Source organism: Ruditapes philippinarum, unplaced genomic scaffold (genome assembly GCF_026571515.1).
Source record: "Ruditapes philippinarum isolate M1 unplaced genomic scaffold, ASM2657151v2 ctg5376_1_1_1_1, whole genome shotgun sequence".
Taxonomy (NCBI): Eukaryota; Metazoa; Mollusca; class Bivalvia; order Venerida; family Veneridae; genus Ruditapes; species Ruditapes philippinarum.
Genome location: NW_026857840.1, coordinates 101,622 through 118,994, shown reverse-complemented (window position 1 = coordinate 118,994; position 17,373 = coordinate 101,622). Strand labels below are relative to the sequence as shown.

Below are 17,373 nucleotides of genomic sequence, written 5' to 3'. Positions count from 1 at the left end.
TCTTTTTATTTTATGCTTTTTAAGTGATTTTAAGTATTTTTTTTACTGATTTTGCCGCGTAACGTCGCGCATTCTCCTTTGTGACGTCATTATATCATGACGTCACATCATAAGTTTTGAAATATAGTTCTGTTAAATTTCTCTAATTTTGTTAATTTTTTAACATGATGTATGATGACATTGACTTTCTTTTCCTAATTAAGCAAATTTACGTATGACGGCATTTATTCCTGCCTGTTATTCCATTTGGTTATGATTTTCTTTTCATCCGCATTCAGATATAGTCCGGCTACAGTGAAAATTATATTTTATAAATTTCACTAGTGGTTTATCAGAATATAATCATCTGATATATTGTAATAAAACACTGGAAAGCATTAAATAAAAACAAATAACAAACAACTTTTTACACACTAAATATGCTATAAAATATATAAGTAAGTACTTAATATAACAACTCTGACAAAAAGTATGATATAAAAGAATATCAAAAGTCAAAACGTGATTACAAGAGTATATTTATAACCTGTCAAAAAGTGTTAATGACGATGTTATAATACCATTTAAAAATTAATATAATAAGAAATATCTCCCCCCCCCCCACTCAAAAAAGTAAATAAAAATAAATGATAAATAAATAGAATTAAAAATCACGTCTTAGGTTTTGTATATACATGTACTATTATAGACGTCAATTAGTTTTAAACTATCGAATAAGACTGATTTATTGACATTGAATCACTGTGACTACTTTGTTTGTTTCTGTGTAAGTTCGGATGAAAGCGAAATGTATTTTTTTATTTTGTTCTCTTGGTAACGTCATATACTCTTCGTAACGTCATATGCGGCGTCATTTCTATCCTATTCAAGTTATCACAATAATGACGCCTCAGGTCAATAAGTATTTTATAAGTTGATAAAGTCTACGTTTTATTGCAGACCTCTTGTGAAACGTAAGAAGCAAATCCATGCATTTGTTAAAGAAATGCGAAAAGATACGAAAAACTAAAAAAAGAAAAGACAAACATAAATAAATAGCACTCTTAGACGAAAAAACCGTTAGTTGTAGATGTGCATACATAGTTGTTCAATCAGTTTTACGGACTCAAGATGTGTAAAGACTGTCCGTGAATGCTCCTTCTTTCATCATCCGACTCTCTTCAGTGTGACCCACAGTATAACTAACGACCCTACCATCACGTAAAAAGACGGCCAAATGTTACATGCTGAAAAACAAAAACAAAACCCTTTAAAATGGGCGGTTCATTTACACAAGCAGCATTGATTTAAAACTTGGATGAGATAAAACCTTTTCTTCTATTTCTATAAATTATAAAATCAACTATATAGGCGTTACTATTTGACGAAAACGATCATACAGTACATGTTTTCATGATGTCGACATCTCGGACCTTGTCAAGTCATACACATTCAAAATGAATTAAAGTACATATTCAAAATAAATACATGTAAATCAAGTTTAAATTTTATTGGCACTTAACGTTGATGCTATTAATACATGTATGATCTTTGCGATTTTACTATTTACATTTGATCTGCAAGTGTACTGTCCTTTTTTAATGTGACCATCAGTACGAAATAAGTATGAAAAATTATAAAGATGTATTATTTTTAAATGACATGAAACAGAACCATTTACTGCAGGATCTGTTATATCATTTAACTAACATTTTGTTAAATTTAAGTTTAAATTATAATATTTATGTAAACTTGTTTTAAGCTGATCGTTTAACCATACCATTCGAGCCTAGAGCTGGATCTGCACAGAATCCTGTTCCTGGAATACAAGAAATTACAGCTGTTGACGCAGCAGAGGTCGTTGTCTGACTTACAGTGGATGATCCCGAAACAGTCTGGCTTGTCTGTGCAGTTATAGGGCTAGAAGTAGAGGATGTCATAACACCAAGACTGCGTGTTGAGGACATCCCAGAGGACGTTTGAGGTGATGCAAAAGAGGTCGTGATACTTGATCCAGTAACCGCTGTTTGACGAGTTGAGGACGAAGTTCTAGTAACGGTACTACTTTTTGGGTTTAGAACACTTAACGAACTTGATCCAGGCATCGAAGTTTGACGAGTTGAAGACGAAGTTGTAGTTGGATTTACATTACTTGATAAACTTGATCCAGGAATGGAGGTTTGACGAATTCCAGACGACGAAGTCATAGTTGGATTTACACCACTTGATACAATTGATCCACGAATGGAGGTTTGACGAATTCCAGAAGACGAAGTCATAGTTGGATTTACACCACTTGATAAACTTGATCCAGGAATAGAGGTTTGACGAATTCCAGAAGACGAAGTCGTAGTTGGATTTAAACCACTTGATAAACTTGATCCAGGAATGGAGGTTTGACGAATTACAGAAGACGAAGTCGTAGTTGGATTTAAACCACCTGATAAACTTGATCCAGGAATGGAGGTTTGACGAATTCCAGAAGACGAAGTCATGGTTGGATTAACACCACTTGATAAACTTGATCCAGGAATGGAGGTTTGACGAATTCCAGAAGACGAAGTCGTTGTTGGATTTAAACCACTTGATAAACTTGATCCAGGAATGGAGGTTTGACGAATTCCAGAAGACGAAGTCGTAGTTGGATTTACACCACTTGATAAACTTGATCCAGGAATAGAGGTTTGACGAATTCCAGAAGACGAAGTCATAGTTGGATTTACATTACTTGATAAACTTGATCCAGGAATAGAGGTTTGACGAATTCCAGAAGACGAAGTCATAGTTGGATTTACACCACTTGATAAACTTGATCCAGGAATAGAGGTTTGACGAATTCCAGAAGACGAAGTCATAGTTGGATTTACATTACTTGATAAACTTGATCCAGGAATGGAGGTTTGACGAGTTCCAGAAGACGAAGTCATAGTTGGATTTAAATTACTTGATAAACTTGATCCAGGAATGGAGGTTTGACGAGTTCCAGAAGACGAAGTCGTAGTTGGATTTACATTACTTGATACAATTGATCCAGTAATGGAGGTTTGACGAGTTCCAGAAGACGAAGTCATAGTTGGATTTAAATTACTTGATACAATTGATCCAGGAATGGAAGTTTGACGAGTTCCAGAAGACGAAGTCATAGTTGGATTTACATTACTTGATACAATTGATCCAGTAATGGAGGTTTGACGAGTTCCAGAAGACGAAGTCATAGTTGGATTTACATTACTTGATAAACTTGATCCAGGAATGGAAGTTTGACGAGTTCCAGAAGACGAAGTCATAGTTGGATTTACATTACTTGATACAATTGATCCAGTAATGGAGGTTTGACGAGTTCCAGAAGACGAAGTCGTAATTGGATTTACACCACTTGATAAACTAGATCCAGGAATGGAGGTTTGACGAATAACAGAAGAGGTCGGAGTAACGATGCTACTCCTTTGATTTACACCACTTGATGAACTTGATCCAGAAATAGAGGTTTGACGGACTGATAACGATGCTGAAGCAAAGAGGCTGCTTGTCGGATTAACACCACTTGTAGTTCTTGATCCAGGAATGGAAGTTTGACGAGTTGAAGACGATATTGAAGCAACACCACTTGATGACCTTAATACAGGAATCGAGGTTTGAAGAGTTGAAGTCGTAATAAGGGGACTACTTTTTGAATTAACACCAGATGATCTAGGTACCGAACTTTGATGAGATGCTGAAGAAAGGGAAACTATGTAACTGCTTGTGTGATAAACTCCGTTTGACGTACTGGTTACGGGCACTGAAGATTTACTATCTGTCGACTTCGTCGTAGCAACGAGGCTACTGAAACTACTTGTCAAATAAATGCCATTTGACAAACTATATCCATGAATTGAGCTTTTACCATAGGCCGAAGAGGTGCTCAATCCAAAAGAGGTCTTGGTAATAGGAGTATTTGTTTGATGGACACCAGATACAGAACTTGATCCAGGACCAGCTGTTTGACGAGTAGAGGAAGAAGTTGTAGTAACGGTACTGCTTGCTGGGTTTATACCACTGAACGAACTTGATCCAGGAATCGAAGTTTGACGAGTTGAGAACAAAGTCGTAGTGCGACTTACACCATTTAATGAACTTGGTCCAGGAATAGAGGTTTGACGAGTCCATGAAGACGTCGAAGTGCTACTCTTTTGAATTACACCACTTGATGAACTTGGTCCAGGAATCGAGGTTTGAAGAGTTGAAAACGATGTTGCAGAAAAGCGGCTGCTTGTTGGATTTATACCACTTGGTGAGCTTGATCCAGGAATGGAAGTTTGACGAGTTGAAGTTGTAATAAGGGGGCTACTTTTTGTTTTAACATCGGATGATCTAGGGACCGAGGTTTGATGAGATGCTGACAAAAAGGTAACTATGTGACTGTTTGTTTGATAAACCCCGTTTGACGTACTTAAATCGGACGACGTGACCGTAGCGAAATGGCTATTTGTTGAATAAACTCCTGTTGATGTATATGAACTAGGTATAGTGATTTGGTAAGACACAGTCGACGACGTAGGAACTAGGCTACTTGCTGGATATACACTGGTTGAGGTACTTGAACCAGGGCCCGAAGTTTGACGAGAAGCAGATGAGAAAGTAACATACTTCCTTGTTTGATAAACACCAGTTGTCGCACTGCTTGGATAAACACTATTTGATATACTTGGTCCTGATACAGACAGTTTACGAGATGCCGTCGAAGTTGTTACAATATTAGTTTGATATATACCAGTCAATATGCTGGATTTTAATACTGACGTTTTGGGAGCAGACAAGGTAGTAACAATAGGAATACTGGTTCCAAATACAACAGATCTTTGACGAGCAGAAATCCATGTGGTAACAAGATGATTTGTAAGATGAGCATGACTTGATGTACTTAGTATAGGTACTGAACTTTGAAGAGAAGCTGATGGAGTCGTAAAAGTTCGACTGCTAATGGGATGAATTCCAGTAAATACATTTGATTTAGTCACAGAAAATTGATTCAAAGCAGACGATGTTTTAACAGTATGACTTCTTGTTGGATGAATACTAAATGACATACTGTGTAATGTAGATTTACTAGAAGTTAACGTATTTGTTTGTATTCGACTGACTGATGAATAAAGATGACTTGACGTGCTTGATCCGAGCATTGAACCTGAATAATAAGATGGTGGAATCGTTACAATCCGACTGCTTGTTGGATAAACAGGACTTAGTATACTTAGACCGAAGATTGAAGTTGAAGGAGAAACAGAAATGGTCGATAAAATACGATTGTTCCATAGTGAAACGAGACTTGATGAAGTTGATCCAAGTATTGAAGTTTGATTATAACTATTCCCTGTAGGATAAATGCTAGTCCTAATTGGTCTACTTACACTATAGGATGACGATGTATATATTGGAACTGAGTTAAATATACTTGATTTTATTTGTACAGATGATAGCAAGTGAGAAGAATGATACAAGGTCGACGTTGTAGTTGGCATAATGTGAGAGGACATGTATGTGATAGGAGCACAACTATCAATCAAGAAAGTAATTTCTTTATCGTCAATTTCAGCATATAAATCACCATTGAAGCGATCTTTTAATCCATCACCAAGTGTGTCAATCAGCGACCTAAAGAAAATCAATTCTGGCCGATCGATTCCATTATTTATCTGCGTGTAATAAGTATTCAATGTTGAAATAACAAACGAGTCAGTTGAAAACGTTGCAGGGTCAAAACCAGTTGTCTTTAGCATTGCGTCCAACATATCGACTGGATCCATAAATGTTATTGGAAGTTCAGACAAATGCAATTGGAGATTGGTGATTTTGGCTTTGTCATAAAATGTTATATTTGTCAAGTATCGAGACGTCAACATAAAATCCTCAAGCCAATGTGTATAGCTCCAATAGAAACATTCAATATACTGGGCAACTAGGCCCATGTCATAAGACTTCATTCCAGAAACCATGTCATCTCCTAATTGGTAAAAATGTACAGGAGAAGTATGATATTGGCTGGAAGGTGGGTACCAGGTCGACGTTGTAGTTGGCATAATGTGAGAGGACATGTATGTTATAGGAGCACAACTATCAATCAAGAAAGTAATTTCTTTATCGTCAATTTCAGCATATAAATCACCATTGAAGCGATATTTTAATCCATCACCAAGTGTATCAATCAGCGACCTAAAGAAAATCAATTCTGGCCGATCGATTCCATTATTTATCTGCGTGTAATACGCATTCAATGTTGAAATAACAAACGAGTCAGTTGAAAACGTTGCAGGGTCAAAACCGGTTGTCTTTAGCATTGCGTCCAATATTTCGACTGGATCCATAAGTGTTCTTGGAAGTTCAGACAAATGCAATTGAAGATTGGTGATTTTGGCTTTGTCATAAAATGTTATATTTGTCGAGTATCGAGACGACAACATAAAATCCTCAAGCCAATGGGTATAGCTCCAATAGAAACATTCAATATACTGGGCGACTAGGCCCATGTCATAAGCCTTCATTCCAGAAACCATGTCATCTCCTAATTGGTAAAAATGAACAGGAGAAGTATGATATTGGCTGGAAGAAGGGTACCAGGTCGACGTTGTAGTTGGCATGATGTGAGAGGACATGTATGTTATAGGAGCACAACTATCAATCAAGAAAGTAATTTCTTTATCGTCAATTTCAGCATATAAATCACCATTGAAGCGATCTTTTAATCCATCACCAAGTGTATCAATCAGCGACCTAAAGAAAATTAATTCTGGCCGATCGATTCCATTATTTATCTGCGTGTAATAAGTATTCAATGTTGAAATAACAAACGAGTCAGTTGAAAACGTTGCAGGGTCAAAACCAGTTGTCTTTAGCATTGCGTCCAACATTTCGACTGGATCCATAAATGTTATTGGAAGTTCAGACAAATGCAATTGGAGATTGGTGATTTTGGCTTTGTCATAAAATGTTATATTTGTCAAGTATCGAGACGTCAACATAAAATCCTCAAGCCAATAGGTATAGCTCCAATAGAAACATTCAATATACTGGGCGACTAGGCCCATGTCATAAGCCTTCATTCCAGAAACCATGTCATCTCCTAATTGGTAAAAATGAACAGGAGAAGTATGATATTGGCTGGAAGGTGGGTACCAGGTCGACGTTGTAGTTGGCATAATGTGAGAGGACATGTATGTTATAGGAGCACAACTATCAATCAAGAAAGTAATTTCTTTATCGTCAATTTCAGCATATAAATCACCATTGAAGCGATCTTTTAATCCATCACCAAGTGTGTCAATCAGCGACCTAAAGAAAATCAATTCTGGCCGATCGATTCCATTATTTATCATTGTGAAGTAATTATTCAATGTTGAAATAACAAACGAGTCGGTTGAAAACGTTGCAGGGTCAAAACCAGTTGTCTTTAGCATTGCGTCCAACATTTCGACTGGATCCATAAATGTTCTTGGAAGTTCAGACAAATGCATTTGGAGGTTTGTAATTTTGGCGTTGTCATAAAATGTTATATTTGTCAAGTATCGAGACGTCAACATAAAATCCTCAAGCCAATGTGTATAGCTCCAATAGAAACATTCAATATACTGGGCGACTAGTCCCATGTCATATGCCTTCATTCCAGAAACCATGTCATCTCCTAGTTGGTAGAAATGTACAGGATATGTATGATATTGGCTGGAAGGTGGGTACCAGGTCGACGTTGTAGTTGGCATAATGTGAGAGGACATGTATGTTATAGGAGCACAACTATCAATCAAGAAAGTAATTTCTTTATCGTCAATTTCAGCATATAAATCACCATTGAAGCGATCTTTTAATCCATCACCAAGTGTATCAATCAGCGATCTAAAGAAAATCAATTCTGGTCGATCGATTCCATTATTCATCTGCTTGTAGTAATTATTCAATGTTGAAATAACAAACGAGTCGGTTGAAAACGTTGCAGGGTCAAAACCAGTTGTTTTTAGCATTGCGTCCAACATTTCCACTGGATCCATAAGTGTTTTTGGAAGTTCAGACAAATGCAATTGAAGATTGGTAATTTTGGCTTTGTCATAAAATGTTATATTTGTCAAGTATCGAGACGTCAACATAAAATCCTCAAGCCAATGTGTATAGCTCCAATAGAAACATTCAATATACTGGGCGACTAGTCCCATGTCATAAGCCTTCATTCCAGAAACCATGTCATCTCCTAGTTGGTAAAAATGTACAGGAGAAGTATGATATTGGCTGGAAGGTGGGTACCAGGTCGACGTTGTAGTTGGCATAATGTGAGAGGACATGTATGTTATGGGAGCACAACTATCAATCAAGAAAGTAATTTCTTTATCGTCAATTTCAGCATATAAATCACCATTGAAGCGATCTTTTAATCCATCACCAAGTGTGTCAATCAGCGACCTAAAGAAAATCAATTCTGGCCGATCGAATCCATTATTTTTCATTGTGAAGTATTTATTCAATGTTGAAATAACAAACGAGTCGGTTGAAAACATTGCAGGGTCAAAACCAGTTGTCTTGAGCATTGCGTCCAACATTTCGACTGGATCGATAAATGTTCTTGGAAGTTCAGACAAATGCAATTGGAGATTGGTAATTTTGGCTTTGTCATAAAATGTTATATTTGTCAAGTATCGAGACGTCAACATAAAATCCTCAAGCCAATGTGTATAACTCCAATAGAAACATTCAATATACTGGGCGACTAGGCCCATGTCATAAGCCTTCATTCCAGAAACCATGTCATCTCCTAATTGGTAAAAATGAACAGGAGAAGTATGATATTGGCTGGAAGGTGGGTACCAGGTCGACGTTGTAGTTGGCATAATGTGAGAGGACATGTATGTTATAGGAGCACAACTATCAATCAAGAAAGTAATTTCTTTATCGTCAATTTCAGCATATAAATCACCATTGAAGCGATCTTTTAATCCATCACCAAGTGTATCAATCAGCGACCTGAAGAAAATCAATTCTGGCCGATCGATTCCATTATTTATCTGCGTGTAATAAGTATTCAATGTTGAAATAACAAACGAGTCAGTTGAAAACGTTGCAGGGTCAAAACCGGTTGTCTTTAGCATTGCGTCCAACATTTCGACTGGATCCATAAGTGTTCTTGGAAGTTCAGACAAATGCAATTGGAGATTGGTGATTTTGGCTTTGTCATAAAATGTTATATTTGTCGAGTATCGAGACGACAACATAAAATCCTCAAGCCAATGGGTATAGCTCCAATAAAAACATTCAATATACTGGGCGACTAGGCCCATGTCATAAGTCTTCATTCCAGAAACCATGTCATCTCCTAATTGGTAAAAATGTACCAGAGAAGTATGATATTGGCTGGAAGAAGGGTACCAGGTCGACGTTGTAGTTGGCATGATGTGAGAGGACATGTATGTTATAGGAGCACAACTATCAATCAAGAAAGTAATTTCTTTATCGTCAATTTCAGCATATAAATCACCATTGAAGCGATCTTTTAATCCATCACCAAGTGTATCAATCAGCGACCTAAAGAAAATTAATTCTGGCCGATCGATTCCATTATTTATCTGCGTGTAATAAGTATTCAATGTTGAAATAACAAACGAGTCAGTTGAAAACGTTGCAGGGTCAAAACCAGTTGTCTTTAGCATTGCGTCCAACATTTCGACTGGATCCATAAGTGTTCTTGGAAGTTCAGACAAATGCAATTGGAGATTGGTAATTTTGGCTTTGTCATAAAATGTTATATTTGTCAAATATCGAGACGTCAACATAAAATCCTCAAGCCAATAGGTATAGCTCCAATAGAAACATTCAATATTCTGAGCAACTAGATTCATGTCATAAGTTTTCATTCCAGAAACCATGTCATCTCCTAGTTGATAAAATTTCATACTTGGCATGAATGTCGATGGTCCATTTAATGACTGCCCATCAGATACCTGAATAGATATGCCTGAAATATATAGAATGAATACAAGCTAGATTGATGCACAGTCTGATGTTTTCATTTCTTTTTCTTTATTGATGTAGCATTTATTGTCATGAGAATCTGCTTTAAAAATTTTGAAGAAACAAGTGCTTTTTTTAAAAAATCGTTAAATGTATTTATTTTTTCTGCTACTGAAAAGCGAATCTAGCAAGCAGTGTTCATTTATAACGTTTATATCTGTTTAGATAAACTGTTATTGTAATGCTTTGAAAACTATACATGTTTTGATAAGCTTTTTAAATGTAGGATTCAGAAAATCTTAATATGCAAATATTGAGATAATCTTTGTGTTATCACTTGTTTGTATTTCGGAAGTATGTAATCTTTTTTTTCATATTTATTTTTTCTTTTTTTTTTTTGAAGATCTGAAAAAGATTTGAATAACAAAATATGCTCATACTACCACGGACGGTTATGGTGTAGATAAAAATTTTCCTTTGATTTCAACAAGACATATTGCTAAAGGCGATGAATGCCCCTACTCCGTTTTTTGTTGTATTATGTTGTAAAACAATGTTGTAGGGAATTACAAAGATACATTTACCAAGAAACAAGTTTAATCTGATGGACAAATTATTAAATAAAAAAATTAAAAGATATTAGGTCTAGAAATATCTTTGTAGTTATGCAGCAATCTAGTATAACGCGTCATCAGTGTAACACGCAGTGTGGGTGAAATCGGTTATGTTGTTTTTACCCTTACTGTCTGGTTCATACGGAACGAATATGTCCTATACAATGTGTTAGGAGATATAAAGCGTTTTTTATCATCAGAATCACCTGTACTTGAAGTTTTAAAATTCAAATGTCAAACTCCTTGCTGGTTTTAAAGGAGAGTTGCCCATATAATTATATTTTTAACCAACGGTACATTAATGCAATAATGAATACAATTTAATTTTTTTTCACCGCAATTTATTACGAGTCTTTTATAGACCATACAGCAGACATAAATTGCTATCATTAAATATAAACAAATTGATATCATATTGTACAAGCATTTACTTCCCCTAATCTGTTCACTCATCAATGACGAAAAAGTAAGGGACATGTATGCTTAGACATTGGACTTTCTAAGACTGGCGTCGAATAATTCAACAGTACCGCGTTAAGTGACAAATTGCCAAGCCATTACTAAACCATGTAGACATTGATACTGGCATATTGGTTGATATGCTTCAGTGTTAACATTAATCAGGGACAATTGTCTTTGCGTAGCAGGTAGGGATATAAATGCAAAAGCAGTCGGAATTAAAATCGGCTTACTTTTGAAGAGAGTTGTTAATGGGATACTATGGGATGACGTTGGCCTAAAAGTAGTACCAGGATGAGCTCTGTGTCAAAGGGACATTCTGCAGCGCAGCGATAATTATTTAAATCTGCATGCAAAGTATTACATCTTGGCGTTTATTTGCATCTTCATTGTCATCGAAATTGAAACAAATTGCACAACCTTTATTATACACAAAGCGCACTACCTTTTTAACCATTGTACGTTTCCGAACTTTAATTTCCAAAAAAAAGAGCAAACCAAATGCATTAACCATTGCGAAATTTAGCGAACTATAATTCAAAACGAATTTCTTAAACCTTATCAAAAAACGCATACAGACCCATGTAATGATATTACAGTTAAACTTCGTTCACTCGAACTCGGATTGCTCGAATACCTCCCTTCGCTCGAACTCATCGCCCAGTCCCGGTAAAATCCCTATATAATATATATTGTTCTACCTCGGATCGGTCGAACACCGATCACTCGAACTCTCGAACCTGGTCTCTGGTCCCTTCGGCGGCAGAAATATAGTGAAAATCACAACTTTTCGGTCGACGGTTCATGTAACGTGAATTGTAACAGTGCTATCTATTTATAGAATGATACTTGTATGTGTGTTTATTTTAGTTAATGGCTACAAATAGTTGCTGCTGTAAACGTTTTTGTTTAAATATTTTATAAATTCATTTTTTTTTTAAATTAAATTCATCCCAAAATAAATATATACATGTAAATATATTTTGAACATTGTTCAACAAGTTTGGTCTCATTGCCCAATCGAACTCAACCTATTACAATATGCGTGAATATAGAGTAACACAGTGTACCGAAATCTTAATTGAAAACACTGGGATAATAATTCTTAATATGAAATATCTGACGAACAGATGTACTAACAAACAATTATATTGACTTATTTATCATTTGACCGCTGTAAGCTAGAAAACCTTAAGGCCTATGATCAACGTAATTATAGTTAAAATCGGTTGGTTCGAACTACCGATATCTCGAACAAATTTGCACAGGCCCTCAAAGTTCGAGCGAACGAAGTTCGACTGTATTTAAGAATTCGGTGTTGTACCTGTCTTACATGACAGTACAAATGCAGAGAAAATGAAAACTTGGTATCTTATACCAGGGCGTCGCTCAATATAAACTGATAATTAATTGACTTGGGTAAATTAGCCTTAAATCTCCTCTTTTAATATCTACAATATTTTAGTAACTTCTCTGTGCTTATTGTTGTTGTTTTTTATTCTTGTAATAATTTTTTGGTTGCTTTTGTTGTTGTTATCTTCTTAAACAGATTTTTAATGCAATATTAGGACATTTGTATTGCAATTACAGCTATTTCGGGATATTTTCACAAACCAATAGAAATTTAACTGAAAATTTGGCATATCTGTACAGTCAAATAAAATAGATTGTTGCTGTAATGATATTTGAGCCGCGTCATGACAAAACCAACATAGTGTGTTTGCGACCAGCATGGATCCAGACCAGCCTGCGCATCCTCGCAGTCTGATCAGGATCCATGCTGTTCGCTATCAGTTTCTCTACTTGTAAAAAGGTTGTTAAGAGAACAACATGAATCCTGATCAGACTGTGCGGATGCGCAGGCTGGTCTGGATCCATGCTGGTCGCAAACGCGCTATGTTGGTGTTGTCGTGACGCGGCTCATTTCATCTTTGAGACCGCTAAAAGATTACTTGTGCAGTGACACTTGTTTTGTTCCTGAAGTCTTAAGGTATGGGGCTCAGCAGCCTATTCGCGTGGCATTATGTATGGCATCGTAAAATAAACAATTAAAAAAGCACGAGATCAAGTCTTATTTACCCATGTTCACAAATATTTGATGTTTTTTATATTTATTTTAAAGCTGCACGCCTCCAGATGAGCCAACATATTTTAAGAAAATCAACTTGAGACAATGGTACTTATATTTTGGAAAAGTTAAAAGATTCAAGTTATGTGTGAATAATGACTGATTCTGCAGTTCTCGTCTGCGTTACTAACGCAGCAAGTAAATATTTTGCATATTTTTACCTATTTTTGGTAATTTGGTAATATCATTTGAAATGCCATTTGCAATGTTTATATTACTTTCTTTGTTCATCTCACAGTATTTTACTTTTAAATTTTCAAACCCTTTGTTATGAAAATTAACATGAAACATGTTGGCATGCTGCTTCAATGATTTTAAAATTTCTTATTAAATAACTATACGCTATTAGTCCTATAAAAAGCACCTGCCACGTTCAATAACACGATGGCCTGCTTTAAAACAGTGCCAATATCTATATCACCTTTTTCGGCCCCGGGCCGAAAAGTAATAAAGATATAATTACTCGTGAAAATATGTGGCATTTTATCATGTTTCGTGAAAATATATTCCATATTTAACTCAAACGAAAAATATCCTCTTAATGTTTTAAAAGTATAATATTTTGCTTAAGAAAATTAAATACGATATTTTGCTTAAGGAATATGATTATTTACTTAAGTAATATGATTTTGTATTAGATAATTTACTGATGTGATATAACAATTTGCTTAAGAAATATGATTTTCATAGGACATTTTGCTTAAGTACTATAATAATGTGATTCAAATGTGATATTTGGCTTAAAATACGATAATTTGCTACAGTAAATTAAATATGCTATTTTACTTAAGGAATATGATATTAATATATGAACTGATTTCATCTTTTCTTGATGACAGATTATGAAATCAGCAAATTTCCTTTGGAATAATATAAATCATTACCTGCAGTGCATATAAGCCACGCCAACAATCTGGAATCACGCATCATTGTTGCCTATTAAGAAATAACACAAATAAAATCACTTTAGGTGGTACTTTTAAAGGTGAACGATAATTATTTCCACAATGTGACTTAAATCAATATACGTTATTCCTTAAAAAATGTCTTTAATTGTTTAGTATTTTCGTTTTCTTTTCATAATGCTGATAGTTTTATGCAAAAAAAAAGATAGATATAAAACAATTTAATCGGAAAATACGTTTCTAACAATAAAAGTTTACATTTTATTAAAAAAACAAACAAAAAACCTTTTTTTTTTTAAATGAAAATTCGAAATAAATTTATTTTATTTTATTTTAAAATTAGTACACTAACGTGCTCCTAGTTTGTCCCCTGGGTAAAAAATTGTGTCTATTGGCAGAGCTTTCCGAAGTAAACATTTATATATTTAGTGTTACAGGGCAAAGTGTTATTCTTAATTCCAAATGACAACACAGGCTTCTTAGCGGGTGAAGTTAAAGTTGACATTTTTAAAGGTTGAAATTAAATGACTAGCTTGCATACATATCAAACATTTTGTACAAACATTGTGAATGTGAAATAAAATGGTCTAACAGGGACTTAAATGTCAAGCATTTGCATACATTATTACGCCATCTTCTTAATTTTCGGCCACTGTACAAGTAGAATATGAACATTTTCCGGCAATGGTGTCAAGTATACTCTTGTTTATTTTTACATTTATGATTAACATTGACCGTTCATTGTCCGAAATTATATTCCATACTTAACATTACGGAACTCTGTCAGGGCCATCGGTATATTTGTCTTTGAATGGAAGAATCTAAAGCGCGAAAATACGAAATCATCGCGAAAAAAAGAAGATTATAATACTGCAACATTTTCAATTTTGCCGTGTTGGGCTTTCTTTAGGGATTCTGTTTTTCTCTATTTGCATGCTAATTAATGAACCAATGTGAAAAACGGTGTTATAAGATGTTAGACTACTTCGTATGATTATCCAGAAAGTCCAGGGGAAAAAAAAACATCGTACTATTATTATTATCATTATTTTTATCATCATCATCATCATCATCATCATCATCATCATCATCATCATCACCATCATCATCATTATCATCATCATCACTATCAGTATTATTATTATTATCATCATCATCATCACCATTTATCATCATTATTTTTATGTTTTATTTATTTTTTAAAGTTTATTGATATTTCTGCGGAAAATGAAAGATAAGATGATGACGTTCAGATATTTACCAGACAATAAGATTTTTCTAATGACGGATAAAAGGAATAACTATTATTATTTTGGAAAGTTTACGCTTCCTACATTTTTGGGTGTCAACATAATTTGATGGTACAAAACGAAACTGTGCCCTACCAACTGTACATTTATTCCTAGAAATCAAATACTCAAATCGTTATTGATTTTTCAAATTAAGGTTATTTGTTATAAATTACTTGTATGCTGCTGCCTTGTTTTGCAGAGATCATCGAAAAAGCATCTGACGCCTGCTAATTCATTTGATAGAGGTACATGTACATAATGTTTTAAAGCCCTAAATAAACTACCCCGAAAGATCGGGTCTACTAGCGAGTACCGCCGCCAGGATCTGCAGGCCTTATATAACAAAATAGATCAAAAGTGCAGGAATATTCCACTCGCAAAAACAAGTAATAATGTCACTTGCCCGTGAATAAGTTTAAGTATGTGCGACCTATCGGTGCGGCTAAAATTCGATATTTGTTTGTCTGTATTGAAATGAATAATCAAAACACAGAAGGCGCTGAATTTGTTTGGGTCTCAGAATGTCAGAAAGGTGAAGGTTGTGAGATTATAAACCAATTTGTTTTTGTATAGTGCCACCAATGCTTTCCAGTGTTTTAACCGTAGTAAATTGGCTACAAGACTAATTACAACGTGGTAGTCAATTCAATGTTTATTTGACTTAAAAAATGAAAAAAAAAATGAGTTGCCACAACTTGGATTTGAACTCGAGACCTCTAGTTTCATAAGCGAGCGTGCAAACCCCTCGGCCACGGTGAAGTTATATGTTAACGGCCTGAAGAAAACCATAATATTCGTAATTAGGGTTTGTAACTCTTATTATTTCGACGCTAAACACAGATGTAAATAATCATGGAGCTTACCTTTAGCATGTATATCTATAAAGAATGAAACAATATTAGAAATCTTCGACCATTCGGGAACTACTTTGCTTGAATATTAATGCGCCTGTCATTTGACAATCTTTACGCACTGATCTCCCCTGAATTTTTTCGGCGTTAGTGTACATATAAAGGGAAGTAACCGCTTCAAAAAAGTGGACTTCTTTAGGCATTTGCAATTAACAGCATTAGGCTCTGAAATTTCGCTACCTTTATTTGTTTGGTCTGACGACCCAAACAAATAAAAACTATAAAATTCTGTGCCGTTTCTTGTTGGATTTTTTCATGTGTTGTAGTATTATAATGAAATTTAATAATCGTATTAAAATTTCAGAATCTTATAAACTATTATCTAAGAGTGTACTTTCTATTGCTCGTAAGTTTATTTATTTCAGCTTCATCATGATAATTATCTGAAGCCTTTTTAAACCACTTCCGCTTCCTGTACAGCTGTAACTAACCATTACTAGTGTCATATGAAGAAACATATATTGTTGTGACCCCTATAGGGCTTAACCTAATAACCCCTGGGGTTAAGAGTCATACCCCTTGACCACCTCAAGACCAAAACTCCAAAAGTACCCTTTGTACATGATATATGTATTTACTTATTGAATGACATATTTTTATCTTGTACTTTAAAAAAAGAATAAAAGATCAAAGTAAATATTGACTTGATCTGAAAGAGACATATAAACATCGATAAACTGGACGAGTGATATGTTAAATGAGGCATAAAATATAATCCAGAAAATAAACACCTGGGCACCGTTTTACTAACATTGCGTAAGTTTTTCGTAAGTATTTTCGTAACTTTACGCTTACGTTTAAACTTACGCAAATCGTAAGTGTGTTTCACGAAACGTTCGTAAGTTTTTTCTTAAGCTTACGTTAAAATAGTGCGTAACTCTTCAAAGAAGGTTTAAGAATAAGTCAATAAGGGGGCGATTTGGTTATATTTAATGACCGCAAAACATTTTTAAAAAAGGCTAAACTGGTATTTCGTAGCGTCAGCTACGGACACTCAGGAATGTTGCTGCGCAAGTCGTATTTTAAGTGCATATTGTGCCAACGGCCATCCACCACACAGGGGTTTCTCTCGATTTTAAATAAATGCATTTATAGAGTAGAAAGGAAAACCCTATATCA

At 34.9% G+C, this 17,373-nt stretch overlaps 1 protein-coding gene across 1 annotated transcript; it reads right to left on the bottom strand.

Moving 5' to 3' along the window:
• Positions 1-585: 585 nt before the first annotated feature.
• LOC132751202 (uncharacterized) lies at positions 586-13,101 on the bottom strand. Its single transcript, XM_060741342.1, has 3 exons — positions 13,098-13,101; positions 1,760-9,949; positions 586-1,226 (listed from the first exon to the last, which is right to left on the bottom strand). The coding sequence occupies exons 1-3, from the start codon at positions 13,099-13,101 to the stop codon at positions 1,147-1,149; spliced, it is 8,274 nt and encodes a 2,757-aa protein (XP_060597325.1). The 3' UTR covers positions 586-1,146.
• Between the last annotated feature and the right edge of the window lie 4,272 nt (positions 13,102-17,373).